The sequence below is a fragment of the Lissotriton helveticus genome, chromosome 1_1 (genome assembly GCF_964261635.1).
Source record: "Lissotriton helveticus chromosome 1_1, aLisHel1.1, whole genome shotgun sequence".
In the NCBI taxonomy this organism is placed as follows: domain Eukaryota; kingdom Metazoa; phylum Chordata; class Amphibia; order Caudata; family Salamandridae; genus Lissotriton; species Lissotriton helveticus.
In genome coordinates this window covers 2,110,036,655-2,110,059,162 of record NC_136057.1, presented here as the reverse complement: position 1 = coordinate 2,110,059,162, position 22,508 = coordinate 2,110,036,655, and the positions used below count along the sequence as shown (strand labels likewise).

At 45.5% G+C, this 22,508-nt stretch overlaps 1 protein-coding gene across 2 annotated transcripts in view; it reads right to left on the bottom strand.

Moving 5' to 3' along the window:
- Nucleotides 1-22,508, bottom strand: part of PKN2 (protein kinase N2) — a 454,984-nt gene that overhangs the window by 68,567 nt on the left and 363,909 nt on the right. For both annotated transcript variants that reach the window (XM_078645957.1, XM_078645968.1), the window contains exon 19: nt 18,856-18,998. In XM_078645957.1, the coding sequence (XP_078502083.1) occupies nt 18,856-18,998 (143 nt within the window). The remainder of the gene's footprint in view (nt 1-18,855; nt 18,999-22,508) is intronic.

Here is a 22,508-nt window from a genome sequence, read left to right as displayed (position 1 = left end):
GCCCAGTGACAAAACAGCCAGCAACCATCAGTCCGAGGACGACAGGCGCCAAGCACGAATGAGCCCGCGAAGACACCCAACAGCCAGAGGAGGACCACCAGCGAGAACGGGCCCCAGGGTGGCATAGGCCGGACGCTGCGGACCAGACCCAGCACCCCACTGAGACACTCTCAGAAACATCCGGGGAAAAACCTGCCAGAGCCATGCCGAGCCCAAAAGGAGGACCGGCGAAAACCTAGAAGGCTGGCGGAAAGTCCAGGCACCAGAGAAGGAGGAACCCCCTCTGGGCGGAAGATCACGAAAGGACAAAGAAAGCTTGAGCACCTCGAAGACCCTGTGTAGCTTCACCTCCAGTGAGTCACCAAACAGACAGGCACCAGCGGAAGGCAGCCGCAAAGCCATGGAACGCCGGGCCGCGTCCGACATCCAAACCCGCAGATCAGGAGACGGCGGGTAGCAACAGAGGAACCACAGGACACAGCAGAAGCCCCCACAGAAGCAAAGGCGACGTCCGACAGATTTGATCCTCCAGGCGGGCCATAGACGCCAGTCCAGAAACGCCAGAACGAACAGCCAGATGAGAAGCAGCAGAAGACATCTTCAGGCCCACTCGCCCACACCGTCCATCAGAACGCGACCAGCAGCCATGGAAGGACGACCCACAAGACTGGCCACCGCAGAGTCCACAGGAACGGAGAAAGGCAAAGAGTCAGCCATATCCCAAAAAGGAGAAAACAAGGACACAAAATCCCAACAGCAAGCAACAGGAGTCCAGAAGAAGGCGCCCAAACCGGGCATCAGCACACCTCCAGGCATCATAGGAGAGGGGAGGATGCCCCACCGGAAAAGAAACACCACCCCACACGACGGAGGCAGCACACGACCAACGCTCCAAGCCGAGCTCCAGACATCCGTGCAACTACCCCAGTAGAACAGTAGAGGGTAGGAGAGGGAACGCAGTGCAGAGCAACAGACTCCCCCAATGTAAAGTGATGAAAGAACAACACTGCTGAGCACGTACCGTTAGCAGACTCCCACCAGACGCCAAGCCAGGACGCCAAGATGCAAGCAGAAGACCAGCGTCCAGGTCACAGCGCACTCGAACACCGGGCAACGCAGAAGTCAAAATGTAGAGGAAGCGCAGCAAAGACCACTGCAATGGGGAATGAAATCAAACAGCAGCTCCCCAAAAACTCGGCATGGCACAGTGCAAGTACTGCGAACAAGGCCATCCCAGAAGAGACGGAAAACCGAACCTGCACGTTCACCCCACAGATCACAGAGAGTGTAGCTCCATGAACGACCTAGGGTAATCAGAGCATAGAACCAGGTGGCAACAAAAACCACACGGACATCGGGCAAAACCAGCCAGAAAGATCCCCGCAGCAGCCGCTACATGGGGAGGCAGAGAAAAACCCGTTCCACCGAACAGGCAATGAAGCCAGTATCCACCGGCACGAATAGTGGCCAGAGTCCCGATCGGGACTTCCGGGAGCCCGCAGCGGCAGCCAGCGGGGCACAGAACCCTGGAAACACTGCACCGCCGAGCAGGAAATGGAGCCAGCATCTACAGGCACAAATCAGGACAGGCATCCCATCCGGAAACGCTCAGATGCGGCAAAGAAGTCAGACGCGGAACCAGAACAGCGTCTCGACCTCCCGCAGCAATCAATCCAAGAACAAGAAGCACGTACAACGCACCTTCGTGAGAAAAAGACAGCTCCAGAAGGCCTACTGGGCACAGAACGCGCAACCGTGTACAAACACGGATCAGGCACGACTCCGCTCCAAGCACCGGAGCGCCCGGAGCCCACCCGGGCACCCGCCCACACCAGCACCCGGCACCGAACACGGCCGATGGGTGTAACAGGGGGCAATGCGCATGCGCGCAAAATCCAGGAAGACGCCGCCGAGACAGCCGGCTGTCCCAGAGCAGCCGGGAGAACAACGCGTCCCAGAGGCACACGCAGGAGCCGTCACCAGGGCCCCCACAAGGCAAAGAGGCAATGGTGACATCGGGGAATCCAAAGGGGAGGAGCGCGCCCCAGAACAGCCCAGCGCTCACAGCCCCAAACCCCTACCTTGACCACGGACGAAGATCCAGCAGGAAAGCAGCAAGCAGCAGGAGGAAGATCCACAGCACAACCATCAGCGAGACCGGGGCAGGAAAACGAAACAGGAAGACCCACAAAGCCCAGCAGTACGGGTCACCTGAGCCCAGGAGGAGAAAGGGAAGCCCAGCAGCCCCACTCCAAGAAATCCCACGACGGTCCATGGGAGCCCCCCAGAGCCCAGCAGAGGAGGATCCACAGGACAAACGAAGCAGGTAAGCGTCCGGCACTCACCCCAGCGTCTCCCATCAAGCAAACCACCGACAGGAAACAAAACAGGATTTGCTTCTGGTGGTGAGGTGTGTTATAGCACCTGACAGGAGGGTGGGTGGAGTCTAAAAGCGTTTCCTGTTTTGTTTCCTGTCGTGTGGAATACCTCATGAGTAATGACTGGGTCGAGGACGAGGGACGTAGAGGTAATGAGTGAGCGATTGTAAAACAAAATCAGGATTCTTAAGGACACCACAGACAGGACTGGAGGCAGAATTCCACACAGCCGTACCTACCAAAATGCCACTTGAGAAATAGAAATAAAAAAAAAACAAGCATTGATCTCTTAGCTTAATGGGGCCATGTGTTTCTAATTAGAAACACATGGCTCCATAAAGATAAGAAAGTACTTTGCGACAGCAGCAAAGCAGGTGACCCAGTCCAGATCGGAGGCCAAAGGGCATCCACAAAAAACCCTCATTTCCAATGGCAGGCCACAGTTTGGCATAAACGGTGACACCAGCCAATGGAAATGAGGGGCGGGGCTTCGAGTCCCTTTCTGAAAACCCCTCATCCACAAAATCTCTTGCCGAGCGAACAGAGCTTTGCGCTGCAACGCATGCGAGACCTAAAAATAAATTCCCTGGCTTCTCGTGGGCTTTCCACCCCCCGGAGGAATTGTGGGACCTGCCAGGCGCTCATCATTAGAACAAACACTGGCAAAAGCAAAAAAAAATTTGGTCTAAATAAACAAACATCGCCATAGTTGTTCCCGTCACTAAACAAAACGACTTTGCATGCCAATATGTTCCTTGTGAAAGAGCAGAAGGCTGTCACTCACAGACAAGCCAGCTGGTAGATAGAGAGAGGGAGAGAGAAAGTATTTTACTAAAAACAAAGCAACAGACATAAATAGGGGCCCAATCCTTAAAGAAAGTCACAAAAGTGCACCCATGGTATCCTTGCAGTTGTGTAGATTTACGGCTTTCATGAATTCTCAAGAATTTAGTCAAGTAGGTAAGGAAATTGCACTCCTAGAAAATATTTGACAACTGCATTTTAGCATTGGCAAGTAATCATGTTTAGATTTCCTCATGCGAAAATCTGTTGCTCGGTAACAAGTACACTTTCCCACGAACCACTTTTTTCCCCCCCGTACCCTGGAAGAAGTTTTACTTAAGCCCTTGTCAGGGGTAAATTTCCAGCCTTTCTCTATATGGGAAAATATTAGAGACTAGATGATGAAAACCCATGATACCTGCAAGTTTGTAGGTCTGCACAGACTCAAAAGGGCACTCCACCCATTGGGAACTATTGTGTACTGTTCCCTCCAGCCCCAGTGAGTACATCTGTGGAAAGGTGGCAAAACAAGGGTGTTGTTAGTATTCAAACCCTACTCTGGCATAATCAGAGGAGTTATCAGAGCTCTTATGTAATGAGATTGCGGCTATAATTTGTCGCTGCATGTTAGACTTGGCATCTTTTGCCCTGTTTCCCCTGACTTTTTGCTTTCTCACCTCTCCAATTTTGACTCTGTTTTTGCTGGTGTAATGATTCTAGGCACTTTTCTTACTGCTGTCCAGTGGTAAAGTGCAAGTGCTCCTGTATAAAATGTGTTCTGGATTGGTGTTTCCATGATCGGCCTATTTGATGTATGTGTCAGTCCCTAGTAAAGTGCACTGCGAGTGCCAGGGCCTATAAATCAAATGCTGGTGGTCGGCTGCAGCACTGGATTGTGCCACCCACGCAAACAGCCCGTAAAGTGTAACTCTGGCCTGCCATTGCAGAGCCTGTGCTCAGCCTGGGGCTGCCATGTCGACTTGGCAAGTGCACACTCTTGCAAGTCCTTAAACCTTCCCTTTTCTACATGTGAGTCGCCCCTAAGGTAGGCCCAAGGTACCCCCATGGGCAGGGTGCATTGTATGTGAAAAGTAGGACACGCCCTGGTGTGTAGCATGTCCTAATAGTGAATTACAGCCTACTTCATTTGTCACTATTGCAAGGCTACCTATTCCCCATAGGCCAGAGTGGGCAGTTTGATTATACCTTCCTATAGTCCTAACTGACTCAGGGAACATGATAGAAATTAGAGTTTAGTATGCCTGAACTCAGAATGATAAAAATGCATCTTTTAGTGAAGTTGGTTTTAACATTCTGTGTTTCAAAATACCACTTTAAGAAAGTGGGTATTTTCTGACATAACCATCCAGCCTGCCTCTGCTAGCTTGTGTATTGTCTGTGGTTTGTGAGTGACGTGGGCTGGAGGAGACTTCAGGAGACCGGGTGAGTCAGCACAGGGCTGAATAGACACATCTACACATAGATGGGTGGGAGGAATAGCACCTGGGTCTGAATAGGGCTGGGCTGGCCTTCCACAATGCTGGCTCCACCTCCTGTGGCACGTGTGAGGATTCTGGCCCACAGTGAAAAAGGAAGGTGCACACTGACAGAATGCACCCAAAACTGGTTTGAACTAGGTCCAGGCCCCTGTCTTCAGAGGACAACGAAATTGCTGGTATGAATATTGGGGCCTAGAGCCCAAGACTTTAGAACACTTTTGGGATCAAGAAGATTGCCAAAAAGAAGAGCTGGAGAAGCTGTGAGAAGGAACTACCACTTTGCTGTGTGCTTTGCTGTGTTGGCCTGCAGTGGCTGCTTCGGTCTTGGGCAGTGAAAGAACTGGACTGAACCTTCTGAAATCTACTTCTGTGAATTTCTCCAAAGGCTTGAGGTAGAGCTTGCCCCCTGTTCAAGAAGTCTCAGGAACAGCAAAGACTTCAAGATAGACGACGTCTACGATGCCGCTGCCGACTCCATGTCCTGACGGCACCGCAGAGGGCACCGCCGCAACGCGACCCTGGTCTCACTGTCAACGCCTGCTGATGCCGACACCGAGCCACTGCTCGCACTGCAACCTGTGGGCACCGCCTCGCTTTATGACAAAGCCGTGGTATCCCCAACGACGCTGCTCCACGCCGCAATCGACGCCACTGCTTGCACCGTGGTTTGAGGGCACTGCTAGCAAAGTTACACAACACACAGGCCTCATCCCGCACCGCAGCCTTGGCCTACCGACGCCGGTGCCATCGACTCCAGTTCGTCAGCTGACGACAGCGCTTCAGCAACGATGACGCCGCTGCTTGCACTGCGACCTGCAAGCACCGGGACGAGCACCGCCTTCATCTCACACCGTGACCCTGGTCTCACCGACTACCCCGTCTGACGCCTCTACCGAGCCGCTGCTCGCACCGCAACCTGAGGGCACCGCACGCCGCACCTATGCACTGGACACCGCAGCACCCAACGCTTGCCGACGCCAGCACTCCTGACTTCACCAGAGAGAAGTTCGATCTGCAACGTGTGTAACTTAGAGGGCCCGACCACTCCTGCACCGACCTCTGGAACCAAGGACTGCCGACGCCGTGTTTTAGGAAGCTCAACGAGAGGTCATCGACGCCCTGCATTTCTGAAAGGTACTGTTTGCGGGTCTTGCCGACACCGTAGCTGGCGCGCGACGCCGTGGTCATCCAGAACTGTTTGGTCACGACGCCGTGGTAGCCCCAGACGGAGCTATCGACATCAAGGAACTGTGTCTCAACATTATTTTGACAACTGAATATATATACGTACTGTATGGTGGATTTTTATCATATTTGGTCTTCTTTTAAGTAAATAAAAATATTGGATATTTTTCTAAACTGGTGCGGTGTCCTTTTGTAATGCTTACACTGTAATACTGTTGGTTATGTGCAAATGCTTTACACACTGCCTCTAAGATAAGTCTGACTGCTCGTGCCAAGCTATCAAGGGGATAAGAAGGGGTTATTTTACGAGTGTAAATCCCTTATCCTGACTAGGAAGAAGGGTCCCTACTTGGATAAAGGTGCAAGCCCTTGCCAACTATAGAACCCCCTTTAACACTGCATTACATGGCACCAAAGGGACAAATAGATTTTGTTACACGACAAGTAGTTTTATGAAGCAACAGTCTCACGGAGAAGTAGATATTTTATTCAATTCCACACCCCTGGTGTGGGAAAGAAGGTTTTGAGGATGAGAGGCTCGTTCAAGTGAAAGTCTGAAGGAACTTTGGGAATTAATCAAGGGTTGGTACGCAGGAACCGGTCATCCCTTAATTGAAGAAATGGTGCCTGCATAAGAGCCTGAACAGTGAGAGCCTCAATTTCACAGACTATTCTAGCAGATGTCAACCCCTGAAGCAGGGCAACTTTTGATTAAACAAACTTGAGATCAGCTGTATGAATAGGCTCAAAATGGTGCCTCGTGAGATGCGAAAGGACTACGTTAAGATGCCAGAGCAGTGGAGGATTGACTGGTGGTGGAAAAGCCATAAAGAGGGCCCTGAACAGCTCCTTCTAAAACGAGATATTGCAGCTAGATGGACCTTTATGGAGGTGTGAGCTAATCAGTTCTTGCCAAAAGAATGATTTAAGGAAGGATTTAATGCAATGAGGAAGAGAATGGATGTACTTTCGATTCCTGACACCATAGGCAAAATCGCTTCCACTTCATTCTATGTTTTGTTAGTGCTCTGTACCCGGGGATTAGAGAGAATCTTCTTGCATTTAGATGAGGTTCAGATGACCAAACTCAAGGTGTTCAGGAGTCATGTTGCTAATCGAAGCGATTTAGGATCTGGACGTAGCACTCGTCTCTGGGACATCGTCAGGAATGGGATCAAAGAGGATGGGCTGTCTCTCTGAAAGGAGGAGGAGTTCCGTGTACCAATGCTGAAACAGCAATGATGGGGTTATGAGGATGATTCTGCAGGAGTTTGCCTTCGTCTTTGTCAGCAGCCTTGGCAGGAGGGGAATTGGCAGAAAAGTTTAGGCAAAGGTGCTTGACCATGTGACCTGGCTGGCCAGTTCGGGCTGGACTGTTCCCATGAGACACAGGGTTAGACTGATTTGCATATAGCCATGTGTGAACTGGGGTGGCGGAGTGAGCTAAAGAATGATGATGGATTAAACCCAGATCAGTTCACTGGGGGTGAGTGCTTGCAATGTTCAACACTCTGTCCATAATCCCCTTTGGTTTTTCTTCAGAAATTCTGCCACTGGAGCCAAACATTTGGTCAATATTCTTGCCGTTGATTCCAGGCCCAATGGCAGTACCTTGAATTGATAGTGGCTCCTGGCTATAGCAAATCACATATACTTCTGTGAGAGGGATAGATGGGGATGTGGAAGTATGCATCCGGTAGGTCAAGAGTGGTCATGCAATCTCCTAGGTTTAGAAGCAAAAGTATGTCTTGCAATGTGACCATGCGGAAGGACTGTTTTTGAGGTAGGTGTTGCAAGTCCTCAAGTCTAGAATCAGTCACTGCTTGAAATGTTCCATACCAAAAAAAGACATGAGTAGAACTCTTTTCCTCTTTTGGACGCAAAAGCAGGTTGTATTACTCCTTTTTGGAATATCAAAAGGACTTCCAAACGCAGAAGATGTAGATGTTTCATCACTTGTAAGAAGGGCAGAGTGAAGAAATTCCAGAGTGTGGCTGAAATTAACTGGGTTGAGAACCCACTGGTCCGATGTTATTTTTTTGTCAATGTGGGAGTTGCGTAGACATTTTTCCCCTAAGGTGACCTGTGAAGAGAGGGTATAAGAGTCTGAAAATTGTCATTAGCGATGTGAGGAATCCATTCCAGTCACCCTTTTCTACCTCTAGGGGCAGATCTGGAGTATGCTGCAGATTGTGGTTGACGCTGGGTTTATTGTGGCCCATATTGCTGAGAAAGGAGGTGTCAGAGGGATACACATATTGTTTGTATTCACCTCTATATGATGGAAAACCTCTTCCATGCGCTCATCGAAAGTGTACCTTACAGTACTGAAGTGTCGCCAGCAACTTTCAGGTTCAGTGTTTTTCTTTACGTCCTGAAGCGCCTCATCAATATCTTTACCGAACAGGGCCTCTCCAACAAAGGGAAGATCAAGGATTTTGTTCTGCACCTCAGGTTGGAAAGATGTAGCCCTGAGCCAGACTACTTCGCATCCCATGGATCTAAAAGCTGTGGAAGCAATGTCCATTGAACAGTTTATAATCTCTGAGAAGTGTGTTCCCCTTCCTGGAGGATCTTTTTTGCTTCCTTCTTATTGTCATCTGGGAGCTGCATGTATGGAGGTCTATGTATCGAGCTATATCGCACCACATCGGGCTATCATAATGTCCCAAGATCGTTAGAGCATTGGCTGCCCTGACTATGAGACCTGACATTAAGGAGAATCGTTTGCCAGCATTATCAAGTCGTCTGCCTTCTTTATCTGGGGGTGTCGTAATCGGAGCCGACGGCATCTTAGACTTTCTCTGTGCAGCCTGAGAGATCACAGAGTCAGGCTTCGGATGGCCCACAACACAAGTGGGAGCATCCTCCGGAGATGGATATTTTTTCTCCAACCTGGGTGGGGTCTTCATGACTTCGAGGCCTTCTTCCCATATGTAGCTAACAAATTGAATGGCTCACACAGGCTTCCTAAATGGTTCTTTAAAGTCATAAAGAAAGCATTCTCTTTGAGACGTAGGCATTAGCAAATCAAAATGTTTGGCAGCCCTTTCCAGCAAAATATTGAATTCACTGATGTCCACTTGTTGAGAATCGATGGGATCTGGAGAGGGAGAAGATGGTGTGGGTATGAGATAGTCATCCCATTCCTGGTGCAGACCTCTAAGCTCTCCCTCCTCGTGGCCATCAGCCGTAATTACTGGATCCTGCTGAGCAGAGGCGGTGGTGATTGTGGAGTAACTGTAGATTGCAAAATGTAACCTTGTTGCCGAGTGGAAGGGACAGACATCTGCTAAGGTGGCAATGCAGAAGTTTGAAAAGTAGATGCTGATGGAAACCTTCTCTTATACTCCGATAGTATGAAGTGCAAGTCTGTAAGTACTGAAGATGGCATGCAGATCATCTCTTCTTGATATTGCTGGTGATACTCATGTTGTGGAATATAATAGTGTTGGTCCTAGTAGTCCATCTCATAATCATCATCCTCAAACTTCACATGCAATTGTGATGCGCCGTGTGCATAGCCAAAAGATCCATCATAGTCATCAAAATCCTGTTCCTCCAGAGGGAAGTAAAAATGCCACTTTACTATGTGAGGTGACCTATGGTGTAAGGTGTCTAATTCGCTTTTGTTCCCCTTTTTTAGGCGATTTTTCCCTCATCCACGAGGTGGTCGACCTTGACTGAGCCACCGTCTGTGTTGTCGATACCGGCGGCAATTCAGATTATGTACTCCCAGCTGTCTTCATCGTTTCTGTTGTTACCATCGATGATGACGTCGGCGGGATAAGGGTCGGCGATGATTGTGAAGCCCTCGATGATGATGGCGGCGGAGGTGGAGCGGAACTCTTCGATGGAGGACCCCTGGCTTTAGATGCTGAAGATTGGTGGACATCACTGTGTGTCGACGGCAAAGATTGTTTTCGCCGACAGTGTCGTCGTCGATTAAGTCTGTGTCGATGTTTATCCGCAAGGGGTACAGAGGAAGGCTTTTTAAAAGCATGCCTGCTTTGAGGAGGTGTTGTAGGACGCTCAGAACTTGCCTTTTTTGTCTTACTGTCCCCTGAATAAAGTACTTTTAAATTCTGTGAGGATATTTAGATGGACTATGCCTGTAAGACCCATGAGTGGTCTTTTTGGAGGCCTTTTTGAGGAATTCCCTGGATGACTGAGTGTGAGGTGATCTCTTCCTCTTGTGATACCTTCTAGATGACGAAGACGACACCTCATCACTGTCGTCACTTAAAAGAACCTCCTGCCTGACTTTCAACTTTTGAAGCCAATAAGAAGTCACCCCTCACGATCTTAAAGTCTTGATAGAAAAGGTACGACATACCTTTCAATCTTTCGGCTTGTGGTTGGGATATAGGCAATAAATGCAGTCTCTGTGAGGGTCGTCCGTATGAAGCCTTTTCTTGGAGCAGGTGGCACAGGCTCTGAAGAGACTCTTTCTCCTAGTCAGACATCATAAAGTCAGGAGAAAGGAACTGTACACTGAAGATGGTACAACCAGTACTAAAATGGGCAAAGAAGAATCAAGAAACAGTTTATAAAAACCGCTGAAGTAGTAGAATTGAAGACAAAATGGAGCAGAGCTCAGTGGAGACTACCTAGCCTGATCTGCGGTAAAAAATCAGAAGGTCTGAGGTTATTTCAGGAGTGTTCTAGGGGTAGAGTGCTCTGATTGGCTGAAACCTACGTTTGATCTCTTTTACAAAACAAATGAGATATGTTACAAAGCAAATTTGGGCCTAGGCCTTTTTTCTAGTTTATGTTACGTTGAATTGCTATTTTTATATACCGGGACTCCCATCTCAACTACAGGGTATGATTCAAGCTTGTGAACCTATGAAAGTTCCAATACTGGAGTAATCTGCGGTTATATAAAATCTCTCCCAGAAAAGGAGTTAGCAAAGATGAACTGTTCTTCTGACAGAGACTTCTAACTGAAGATTCCTCACCTTGTGAATAGATAATAAAGCAGTACCACCGTAAGTGTTGCCTCAGTGGAATGACTCAGATCAAGAAATCCTGCCGGGTAGATCTTGGCAGTCCAAGCAGAAGGGGCTTCTGAACATGTGTAGGTACATCCACGTAATGGCCTAGTATATGTCTTCGACTGGCACACCGCACGCCAGACGAGTGGTAGCAGCTTTTGCTCTGGTGGAGTGAGCATGTAATTAAATCCTTCTTGGGGCTGCTTCCTAGCTACACCGTAGCAAACCTTTAAGCACAGGAAAATCCACTGGAAGATGGTCCTCTTCTGTGCCGATTTGGTCTTTATGCTCCGGGTATTTGTGCGCTATAAAAATTGCAAAAAACAAACATATTTCTCACACTAATGCCTTCCATAGCTATCGTTCTGTATTCTAAGCGCCAAGACACCCCCTGGGTATTTGTGCGCTATAAAAATCACAAAAAAAAACAAACCATAAAGACAAAGAAAAGCTTACCATCATGCCGGTATTTTCTGGTTTCGATTGATGTAAAAATTAAGAGTCCTCTTAGGGTCGGTTTTAGTGAAGCTACTTCGCCTTCTTAGAAGGGTGAGGTGGAGAATATAAGGCCAGCAGAGTAAGGGATTGCCCTTTGTGGAAGGGAGTAACCACCGTTAGTAGAAAATCTGCCTTTGTCCAGGTTATGGTTGTTGGGCACAAAATGCCTGGAGTTCACTCACATGCCTAGCAGATGTGTTTGCAGCAAGGAACACTGTCTTGATGGTTAAGAGGCTTAAGGGACAACTGTGTATAGGTTCAAATTCTGTGCACATCAGAAGAGAGAACCAAAGGAAAAGCCCACTGAGGCACCAAAAGGTTGGTAAGTCACTCCATAAAACACATCACAACAGGCAGCTTAAAGAGAGCTGGCTGATCCTGTAACGATAAAAAGTGGAAAGGGGCTACAAATAATCTTAAACTGTTTAAAGATCAAACAGAAGGCTGTCTGACAAACTTGCTAGCAAAGGTTTAGCATGACGGGGGTTAACATCAAGCAACAAACTTTTTCCAGCACCCTGAATATAATCGACTTAGCGGAACAGAGCCTGGTTGCCAGAAATAAACTAACTACGTCGTGAGGAAGATCAAAAGCCATCAACTGTCATCACTCAAGGTCCACGCATGGAGTTGTTTGTCTAGGCTCAGGCCCAAGACTCAGCTATGCTATTGTGACACCAGGTTCTCCTGAAGGGGCGCCATACTGAAGGACAAATGCTCATGGGCAGATGTTCCAGGTATCCCACACTGCTTGCCCAGTTCAAGACCACTAGAATGACTTGGGTCTGGTCTTTCCTGATCTTTTTCTGCATCCTTATGAGGAAAGGGAAGGGCTGGAAGGCATACAGGAATCCCAATGTAGATAGGAGCCTCTCAGGGAAACTGCTTGTGAACGACCACATAGTCTGGCCACTGTGCTGAGGTGGAGAATAGATGAACCAGAGTTCACTCCATTGTAGGAAGATGCCCTGGTTCACTCAGAGCATAACTACCAGTTGTGATTTGCTAGGGATCAGCAGTTGACTTTGTACGCCCTGGCTTTTAAAGATGCTGCCAGGTGCTGGGTGGTAAAGGACATGCTCTGATCATTTAGCCACTTCCAGAGGCACAAAGCCTCTTGGCACAATACCCTTACCCCCTCCCCGCCCAGATTGTTTCAGTACCACATGGCTGTCGTGTTGTCTTTAGTGCCAAGTGAATTGCTTGCAACTCCAACAAGTTGATGTGGAGTCGAACTACTGCCGGAGCATGACCCCTATGCTACACCCTCCCCCGCCAAACCCATCAAACGATGTATTAGTCGGGACAGTTAGCACTGGGTTGGGAAGGGAGATGGATCTGCCACTGGTCCGATTACAGTCAAGCAGCCACCACTGCAGATCTTTTGCAGTCTTTTTCAACACCTGGGTGAAGTCTGACAGGTTGCCTTGGTGCTGAGCCCACTGAGACTTCAGATCTCACTGCAGAGCAAGTTTGTGCCACCTGGCATAGTCCACAAGCATGATGCAGGAGGCCCAGATGTCTCACTGCCAATCTCACTGAGACCCAGATAAATGGTTGAAACATCAAGTTCATAGCCAAAATGTCCTAGACTCGATGAGACACTGGAATATCTCGAAAAAGCACAGTATACAGGTTGCTCGTTAAAGGGAAACTGTTGAGAAGGAGTCAGGTGTGACTTTGGCATATTGATGAAAACACCCAATAATGTTAACAGACTGGCCTTTGCGTGGAGGTGGTCGACTGATGTTTTAGTACAACTGATGCCAAGTTACACATTTCACTGCCAGTTATATTGACACTCTTAGCAGGTGACTCTGAAGGTAATGAGTGTTGTTTCATGCCAGACGCCCAATCATTGGCTTGGGCGTCAAACTTCAGAGTCAGGGTCTTGTGGTGGAGGTTTGAATTTCTTTTGAAATCTTCGTGCGACTGTTTTCACAGTGGCTGCTGTTGGGAACTTGTCTTCTGTGATAGTTAAGACAACTGGGAATAGAGGAAACACAGGTCTCAGAGTTTCTAGGATAATTAAGACCAATGTCTGAGAAGCTTCCATTTGAATGTTTACTTGCTCCTCTTACCATTATGTCATCCACTGGTGATATTCTCATCAGGCAGGCAGCAGGTGAAGTGGAAGTGTAGGATGTCACTGGATGGCGATTGTGATGTAGGGATAGTTTGAGAGCTTCTCCTTCTATGGTGTTAGATTTCTGAATGGTGATATAGTATACTGTGGAGCAAGAGATGAAGGTATTGCAGAAGGCAAGGGTCTACTTCCTGAAGTTGGTACTGTTGTCTGTTGCAAGACCATTGGCGGTGTTGGGGGAGCCACTGGTAAAACTGGAGAATGGATGGATATATAGTAGGCTGCAGATGAGGTGGCAGAATGGGGTGTGTTAAGGGCGTTTGTAATAGATCTCTGATCACATAGTGAAATTCGAAAAAGCATAGAGGGTGTAGAGTTTCATCCTCTAGGTCAGTGTTTCCCAAACTGGGGTCCGTGACACATTCCCAGGGGGTCCGTAGGCAGAAGTTTTAAAAGCACAGCAACGTTTCTTGTATAATTAGCAGCTTTCGAGCACCAATAAAAGTGCCAAGATAATGCCAGTGATTAATGTACCTGCTGGAGAGAGATGAGAGTTTTGTTCAGTGGTAGCTTTGACTTAACTAATGTAGCACAGAGGGTTAATACGCCTACTGCAAAGAACGGGTAACATGCATTTTAAAAAGCTGTATTTTATGTGCATTGGTCCGTGGTTACTGCTTTTGTCACAAGATTCTTTTGTTACTGTGCACTTCATAAATGCAATCGTAATCTAGCAGAGGGACCTATAAACTGTCATCAAAGAGCTGCTTGCAAACTGCATGGTACCAGATAGTAACTTATGTTTTTTCCCAGTCATTCATTATCCTGATGCTGCTAAAAAGGTTTATTTGGGTGGAAATAAATTTTTAATGATATAGTCAGTGCTAGCCACTGTGTTATGTTCTGAATCCTTTGTTTGTGCATTTCCAGACCAAGCACTCTTTAAAAATGCCTTCCAGTATGAATGACATGTGAATACTACACCTTGTAGTCCCCGTTACCTTATGTAACATTTTCTATACACTGATTTACATGTATGATTCATTGTCTCTATATGTGTGTGATACAAAGTGCTCTGACATCCTACAATGGTATAAGAGATGCTATAAAACAAATAAAAAACATGTGACAGAGGGGCTATGTGGAGATGAGAGGCACTGTTGGAGGGTGATAATAAGGGAATCTTTGAAGAACCCCAACAAAGATTGTTACATCCTGGTGCATAGTAAGGCCTTCATTTACTATTCTTTAAAATTTAATACAATTCAATATATAATGAAATATCTGTTGTAGAATGCACCATTGTTTTCTAAATATTTTGACGGGGAGAGCCTCCCAAAGCCCCCTTTGTAGTGGTCAGGCTCACTCCCCGCAATTGGGTGCGCCTTGTGGGGACTGGTCTGAGAACATTTGCCAGGGCTGCTTTGGGTTTCGAGTCTGGCTCTGGCATAAGCAGGAGCCTTGTACTGCAAAATAAAACCAACAATTTAAAAGTTAGTCATGGAGATGCAGCACCAACCTTCTCATTACATGTTTTCCTTTTTTTCAAATTCCTTCAATATACAATACTAAGGGCCAGATGTACGACCCATTTTATATGCGCAAACGGGTTCGCGCTCACGTTTGCACATGCAAAAACCTATTGGGCCATGTAGCCTATTTCGTGAGTCACAATTTTTTTGTGACTCGCTAAATAGGTTTTGGGACTTGCTATTTGAAAGGGACATTCCTTTCCAAATAGCGAGTCTCAAAACCGTGCACTAATGTTTTGCTACCGCAATTGCGGTTGCAAAACACTCGCAATTACCACCTACTTCAAGTAGATGGTAATGCATTTGCAAATAGGAAGGGGCCCCAGGGGGACCCCTTCCTCATTGCAAATGCATGCAAAATTATTTTTTAAGGGTATGCAATGGTCCTACGGACCACTGCCTGCCCTTAAAAAAAAACAAAAAAACGTTTCATTTTCTTTTTTTAAATGCACGGAAAACGGGCTGCATTTATTAAAAAGAAAACTGCTTTATTTAAAAGCAGTCCCAGACATGGTGGTCTGCTAAGTTCAGCAGGCCACCATCCCTGGGAGGGCTGGCATTCTCAATGGGCTCGCAAATTGCGAGAGGCTCATTAATATTAATGAGCCTCGCAATTTGTGACCCCATTGGGAAACCCAAACAGTGTTAACCGCATGCGTGCGGGCGGAATTCCGCTTGTACGCTGACTTTTGCGAAACCGCATGTTACGTGACGAGCTGGGCTCGTCATCAGCGTAGCAGGAGGCTAGCTCATGACGAGCCCAGCTCGTCATCAGCGTGGAAGGGGTTAAACACACTGTCATACATTTCATTTAGCGACTCACAATTTGCCACTCGCAATGTGTCGCCAATTGCGAGTCGCTAGATGAAATGCTCGTGCATCTGGCCCCAAAATCCTTAGTCATTTGAGTATTTGTTTTGTGTGCACACGTGTTTTTTTTTAAATTACTGTTTTAATAGTTGAAATTTAAATCATACAAATTGCTTGGGGGGAGGGGGGGCGGGGGTCCCCGGCTTCCAGTGATCACTCAATGGGGGTCCTCAGGAGTCAAAAGTTTGGGAACCACTGCTCTAGGTCATCCCCCCTTTTTTTTTAGGTCAAGTGTATATGGAGACATTAAAAACATTGGTGATGAGAGTTTAGTCAGGGTGGGTGAAAGGAAGATACAGAGTGGAATTCATTCATAGAACGTGATGACAATGTGCAGTAGACCATGGAGTGTCTCAATGTCGATAGAGTAGTCATCAATGGTGAAAGGTGCACCATTAAAAGGGATGTTTGAACTGTGACCTATGCTTCTTTGACAGTCTTCTTTGGCGACTTCGAGAGCAAGTAAGACTATATCAATGCATGGCTCTTTGACATTGATGTAGTCAACCTGCAGTGATTAACTACATCACTGGATGGCCTTCCTTTCTTCTTTTGCCATCATGTCCTCAAGTTTTCCCTCCTAAAGTCTGATGCCTTTTCTATCCTACAATGACCTTAGACATTTTTAGGTAGGATTCATATTGCAGACTGCACATCGCATAGACCTTGTGGGTCTGAAGCTGCCTTCTTTCTTCCATATGAGAGTACTTCACAAATCATAAGGCATTCTGACAGGAAAAACAGATGAGAAATTGAGAAAAACATTTTTACTTGGTACATTTTTGTAAAAGAAGTTGAATATAGTTGTAAATGTTATTTTCTGAGATGAATCTGTGGGTAAGAACAGAGGTGTGAAAACCTCAAGTTGTTTTGGGAGTCTTCTCTCAAAGGATGGAAAAAAATTGAGAAGCATCTGACAGAACAATGCATGATGGGAAGTGGAAGCTCCAGGACTCTTAAATGGACAGCAGTCTATGGTCACATCTTTACAATAAAAGCCTAGCCACACTCTTCTCCCAATGACAGATGTTGCATGTTTACATTTCAAATGTTGCAATGTAGGTCGCTGGGATTATTTTAAAGATACACCAGACTGTGTTTTAAAGAAAAATACTGTCCTGGATAGGCTTTTCTTAAGGGTGTTGCATCTCATATGTACAATGGTATCCTGTGTATTTAACTATATGTACAAATATTTAATACGAAATGTTCGAGGGTCCATGCATGCAGAAGGGAAATACTTTAACGTTTATCACCATGATACTGAATAAGATTCTTTTTCTTTTCATACGGAGAAAAAAATACTAATTTCTCTCTTCAATTCCAAACACTCAAAGAGGAAATGAAACAGACTGTATTTTCTTCAATTTTTCTAGCCTTCAGATTATGCCTACACTGGTGGTGCTGCATTGAGTTTATCTAAGAAAACTTTCAATTGCTGACCTGTCTAAAACCATTGCATTCATTCCATTTTCCTCATTTCTGATTACTGTATTTTGAAGTGTCCCTCTGAATACTACACCTCACCATTCATTATTAGAATAATAGGCTATTGTTAACAAATCCATGTCTGAGTTGTAAAATTATTTATGCCACACAAAACAGGGCTTCAAAAAGGCAACATGCTTTTGGACTGAATGTATAAATGTACTATTACAAGGTGGGAACTCGGATGAGTATTGGCTAATGGGAACATTCATACAGCTAAAACCAGCCCAATTTCCAACCCTGCAATTATATAGGTGAAGGGTAGTCCCACGGATAGGGTTGAACCCATGATCAGGCCTCACTCTTATTTAGTATTTTAGTTAGTGACAATTGCTATAGCACTAGCAAGTGCCCAGGAAATCAAGAATGTAGGATGTTCCTGGCAAAGAACTGTAGATGGAGCATGTGTCCCTACTTGACTACCACCATAGGCTTGTGACAATGCTGGCCCAGTCAGGGTGCTCAGAGCAGGAACTACGTGTTACTATAAATTGGAGATGAAGACAGAACTGTTCTGTGTGAAGGATGGCCTTGGCCAAGAAAAGAAAACAATCATGGTTTTTATTTATTTCAATTTCTGGGAGTTATTGCCTAATCACTACCAAATACACCAAGGGTAACCCTATCGCTGCTGCCGTCGGCCGTTGGACGTCGCGCGAGCTACATCCCTGGTGCTGCGCACGTCCAACGCGGCCGCACCCGTTTCTTCGAACGTTCAGCACTGGCGCTGAACGTTCGAAGCAGTAAACGAGTTAAAAAAAGGGAAACCATATTGCTTTGCAGGAACACTGGCGAAAGTAACCATGATGTCAAATGAAGCATGCCAAAGAGTCTGGACGAACACTAACTTTTCAGGCCTGTTATTCCCAGCAGACTTATAACTTGTACAAAAGGTTGGATCCCTTAACTAGGACATCATTTGACAAATATATTCAGCAAGGCAGTTGGTCTATATAAATGAGCCAAGAACAAGGGGTTCTCAAATGAATTTTAAGAATGTCCTAAAATAAACAAACACGTTATGACCATGGACCCTAATGAAGCCAGGAAAAATTAGAGTTCCATAATCACGCTATGCCAAGAAGACTTTAAACAATAAAAAAAGGTTCTAAAGGTTCAGTAGAACATCTGTGCTCAAATAGTTCAAAAGTATATTATATACTTGCACATCCAATACTGCTTAATAATCATCTTCTTCAAAAGTGCTTTGCGTAGGTTATGTCTTTTCCCAGTACATAGCTGTAAGTGGAATTTTTTTGATTTTTTTTTAAACTTGCACATTTAAAAACAAACAGTTGCTAAAATATGTGCATGACTGATGAAGCCCCCTCCCTCTATTTCCGGCTGAAGAATGTTTTTATGGATCGTTAATCAAAACGTAGATTGCACTTGGTAGCTAACATCTAATACGGATACATTACTTTCTGACCACTGTATAATTCAGAGGACTATATATGCAGTTTTTAAGCAAAGTGAAAATATTACCAGATCATTAATACGATTTTCCAATCATGCTATTTGTAAAGTGTTTATGCATACCTCACCAACAAGCATTTCATAAATTAGCACTCCAAGACCCCACCAGTCAACAGCTCTTGTATAGGATGTTTCAGTCAACACTTCAGGTGCTAGGAATTCTGGTGTGCCACAGAAAGTGCTTGTTCGGTCTCCAAATCCCATTCCTGAAAAAGAAAAAAAATACTGGGAATCAAAGACCTAGCCCTTTGGGGAAAAATTCTCCCAGGATGTCACACTGTGGTCTAAACTAATCATCAAATGGAGTAAAATTAAAGTTATACTCACTTGAATTTTTTTTCGCCTGTGAAGTGCACGGACTATTTATTTTGTTTTAGTCTGTATTGGTTAAAATATGAAACCTCCATAAAAACTTAAGTCAAAAAAAACATTTATATACCTACTAAAATACTCTAACAAGATGTAAATTTGATTGTTGCTTTAAAATATTAATGATTGAGAAAAACAGAGTATGGGGGAAGTGTTTCCTTATTTTGTACCATAACTTGCAGTTAGTAATGTTGCTCTAGAGAGGATTCCAACTATTGATTAGTTCTTGAAAAGGAAGTTAACCAATCCTAAACAATAACGAAAAAAAAGTGTCTCGAGAAAAATAGTAGAAATAATTACTCACAAAACCGATTCCTAGTTCTCGTTCATTCTTCGTAGATGTGTACAATCAATTTATCTGCTCCGAGTATTTTTTTACCTACATTGTAACATTATATTTCCATTATATTCCCCGGGGTGCCGCCCACTCTCCAGGAATATGAGTATAAAAGGGGTAGGCCCTTAAAACTCAGGACCTGGGTCCGTGGGTCAGTACAAAAGAGGGGGTTGGTCTGAGTTTTCAAATATAATATACAATTCAAAATCGAAACACGGTCACCATTAAATTTGAAACAAATCAGAAGAATAGATCAACTTATTGATTTCATTCATTTTGGCATTTTATTCATTTATAGCCAAAGTTATGAGTTAGCGATTTAAAATAAATACATGTAATTGTAACATCATTACATTCGATATTCGGAATAGGTGCTCTCTGTGAAAAGGGAAGGGTAAGTGAATGAGTGAAGGGGACAGGGTAAAGGTGTTGTGACATAATTTTTACATCCAGATTAAAATGAAAAACCTCTACAGTCAAATTAATGGGCAAAGGTTCCCAATTTTACATCACACATAGATAACGAGAATACATCTCTTGTTTGGCTCCTATGGTGTGTCAAAAAGGAGGCGTAGTTCTACGTTTCGACCCCTGATACGCTAAAGGGCAATTCACGACCTCATGTTGGGGTCTTCATCAGGAAGAAAATGGAGAGCCTACAAGGTAATATGAATAAAGAGTTCAGAATTTTTGGAGGGTGAACAGACGTGATATTGTTATTCAAGGTAATGATGTGGAAGGTTACCTACATCATCAAACGGTCATCGTATGTACCGTCAGCAGGGGGGGCTTCCTCAAGCTCCGATGAATACTGAAACACAATAAATAGGTGCCGTCAGGGCCCTGAATTATGCTAGATCAAGGAATGCCCAGGGGTGGCGGGTAAAAGGACTTACTTTGCGTGCTGGTAGTCACACAGCCAATGGGCACAGGTAGGTCTTTCCTCAAGAGATATGTTTTTCTGTGGAGAGAAGGGAGGCTTCATTTAACATACTTGGCCGTCTGGGTGGGTGTAGATTTAAAATTGTAAAATTGTGGCCGATTACGGTTAAGGATCCCCCAGATGGGATATCTTGTTCTAGTTTATTTACCTTTCAAGAGTGAACGCCACGTCGCGCTGTTGCTCCGTCGGCGTGCTGCATCAGAATGTGATCGCGGTGCAGGTTTATTTTACTGTAACAAAAGGGAAGCTACATTTAGCATCCTTGGCCAACTGGATAATTATACTTTAGTAAGTATGGCCGATTACAATTAAGGGGCACCCGGAAGGGTTGTATTTGCCGCCTGGCTAATTATAGTTGGATTTACCTTACAAACTGGAACGCACAATAGCGCTGTGTCTCAGTCGGCGTCCTGCATCCGAGTGAGCTCGCGGTGCAGGCGCTCAATGCCTGTAACTACTAGAAAAAGGGGATCGGATCGCGGGTCCAATCGGATCAAGGGCCTGACTCGCGCACTCAAGGGAGCGTCCCTAAAGAATTATTTTCACAACATGGGGGACATTGCTTGCTAATAATGATAAAACAGAGCTGAGTTGAAGTCTGTTACATATGGACGTATCAATACATGATTAAACCCAATTTTAACACGTAAAAGACCTGACCGCGTCAGCAAGGTAAAAGACCTGACCGCGTCAGCAAGGTTAAGGATACTTGAATTTACATTGTATACATTTTGGCGAAGTCAGGAAGATCAATGGGAGACAGAGCTGAGTTAGAGTTTGTTACACATGGACGTATCAATGCATAGTTATCCACAATATTAACATGTAAAAGACCAGACAGAGTCCACATGGTTAAGGATACTTGGAAATGCATTATATACATTTTAGCGAATTCGAAAAACCAGATGATATAAGGTCCTTGTAAATGTCCAAAAGGTGTTATGTAAGGAGTTACTTAGCCTATCTGGTAAGGGCAGTTACTTTACACAAGTGTGAATACATTGGGAAGTAGAAGGAAAGGTACAGTGTCCCAGAATCTATTCGGGATTGAGTCCCGCCATCTGCGAGAAACTAGCTTCCAGTTCATTCAACCCCTTACTTATTGTTTGGAACTTCTGCATCCATTTGCATTCCCTTGTGTCAAGAACGGCAGTTAGATTGCCCCCCCGGGGGCCGAGGGAGATTTTTTCAATTACCAACCAGCGGATGGATTCTGGTGAATGGTTTTTTTCGGTGAAATGCTCTACCAAAGGGGCCCCTGGAGTTGTGCAGCGGATCCGGCTACAATGCTGGAATATGCGATTCTTGGCTTTTTGCTGTGTCTGTCCAATGTACATGAGATCGCATGGACACAGAATCGCATAAATCACTCCACTTGAATTACAATTGGTCAGAGACTTTAGGTCTACTGTCTGGTCGTTGTACCGTATTTGCTTGGTCTCCAAACACATCGGACAGGCTTTACATTTGGTGCATTTGAAATGGCCCACCAGTTCTGGTAGATTCCATAGATTCCGAATTGTCGGAGCCGGTGGGGTTTCTAGCAAAGATCGCACCACAGAGTCTCTGACGTTCCTAGATCTTTTAAATGCGTGCATAGGGGGGTCAGGAACCTTCAAAATTTCTCCTACCAGACCCCAGTGTTGGTTCACAATTTTGCGAATTGCATTACTTTCGGTACAGAAAGTGGTCACACATATCATTCGGTCTTGTGCTGAGGTTCTGGTCCTTGGTTCAAGTAGGGTTGCTCTGTCCTGAAACCATGCCCTCTTTCTTGATCTTTTCACTAGGCGTTTGGGATAGCCTCTATCAATTAGACGGGTGATCAGGTCATCAGATTCCCTGAAAAAATCCTCTTTGAGGGAACAGTTTCTCCGGAGGCGGAGGAACTGGCCAAAGGGCAAATTATCCCTTAAACCTCTGGTATGGTGACTGGTATATCGTAACAAGGAATTTCTTTCGGATGGCTTGCGGTAGAGGGTGGTGTAGAGATGGCCTTCCTTCTCCTTAATGCTGATATCAAGGAAATCAATCGATTCTCTGTTTGATTGCATGGTGAATTTTATA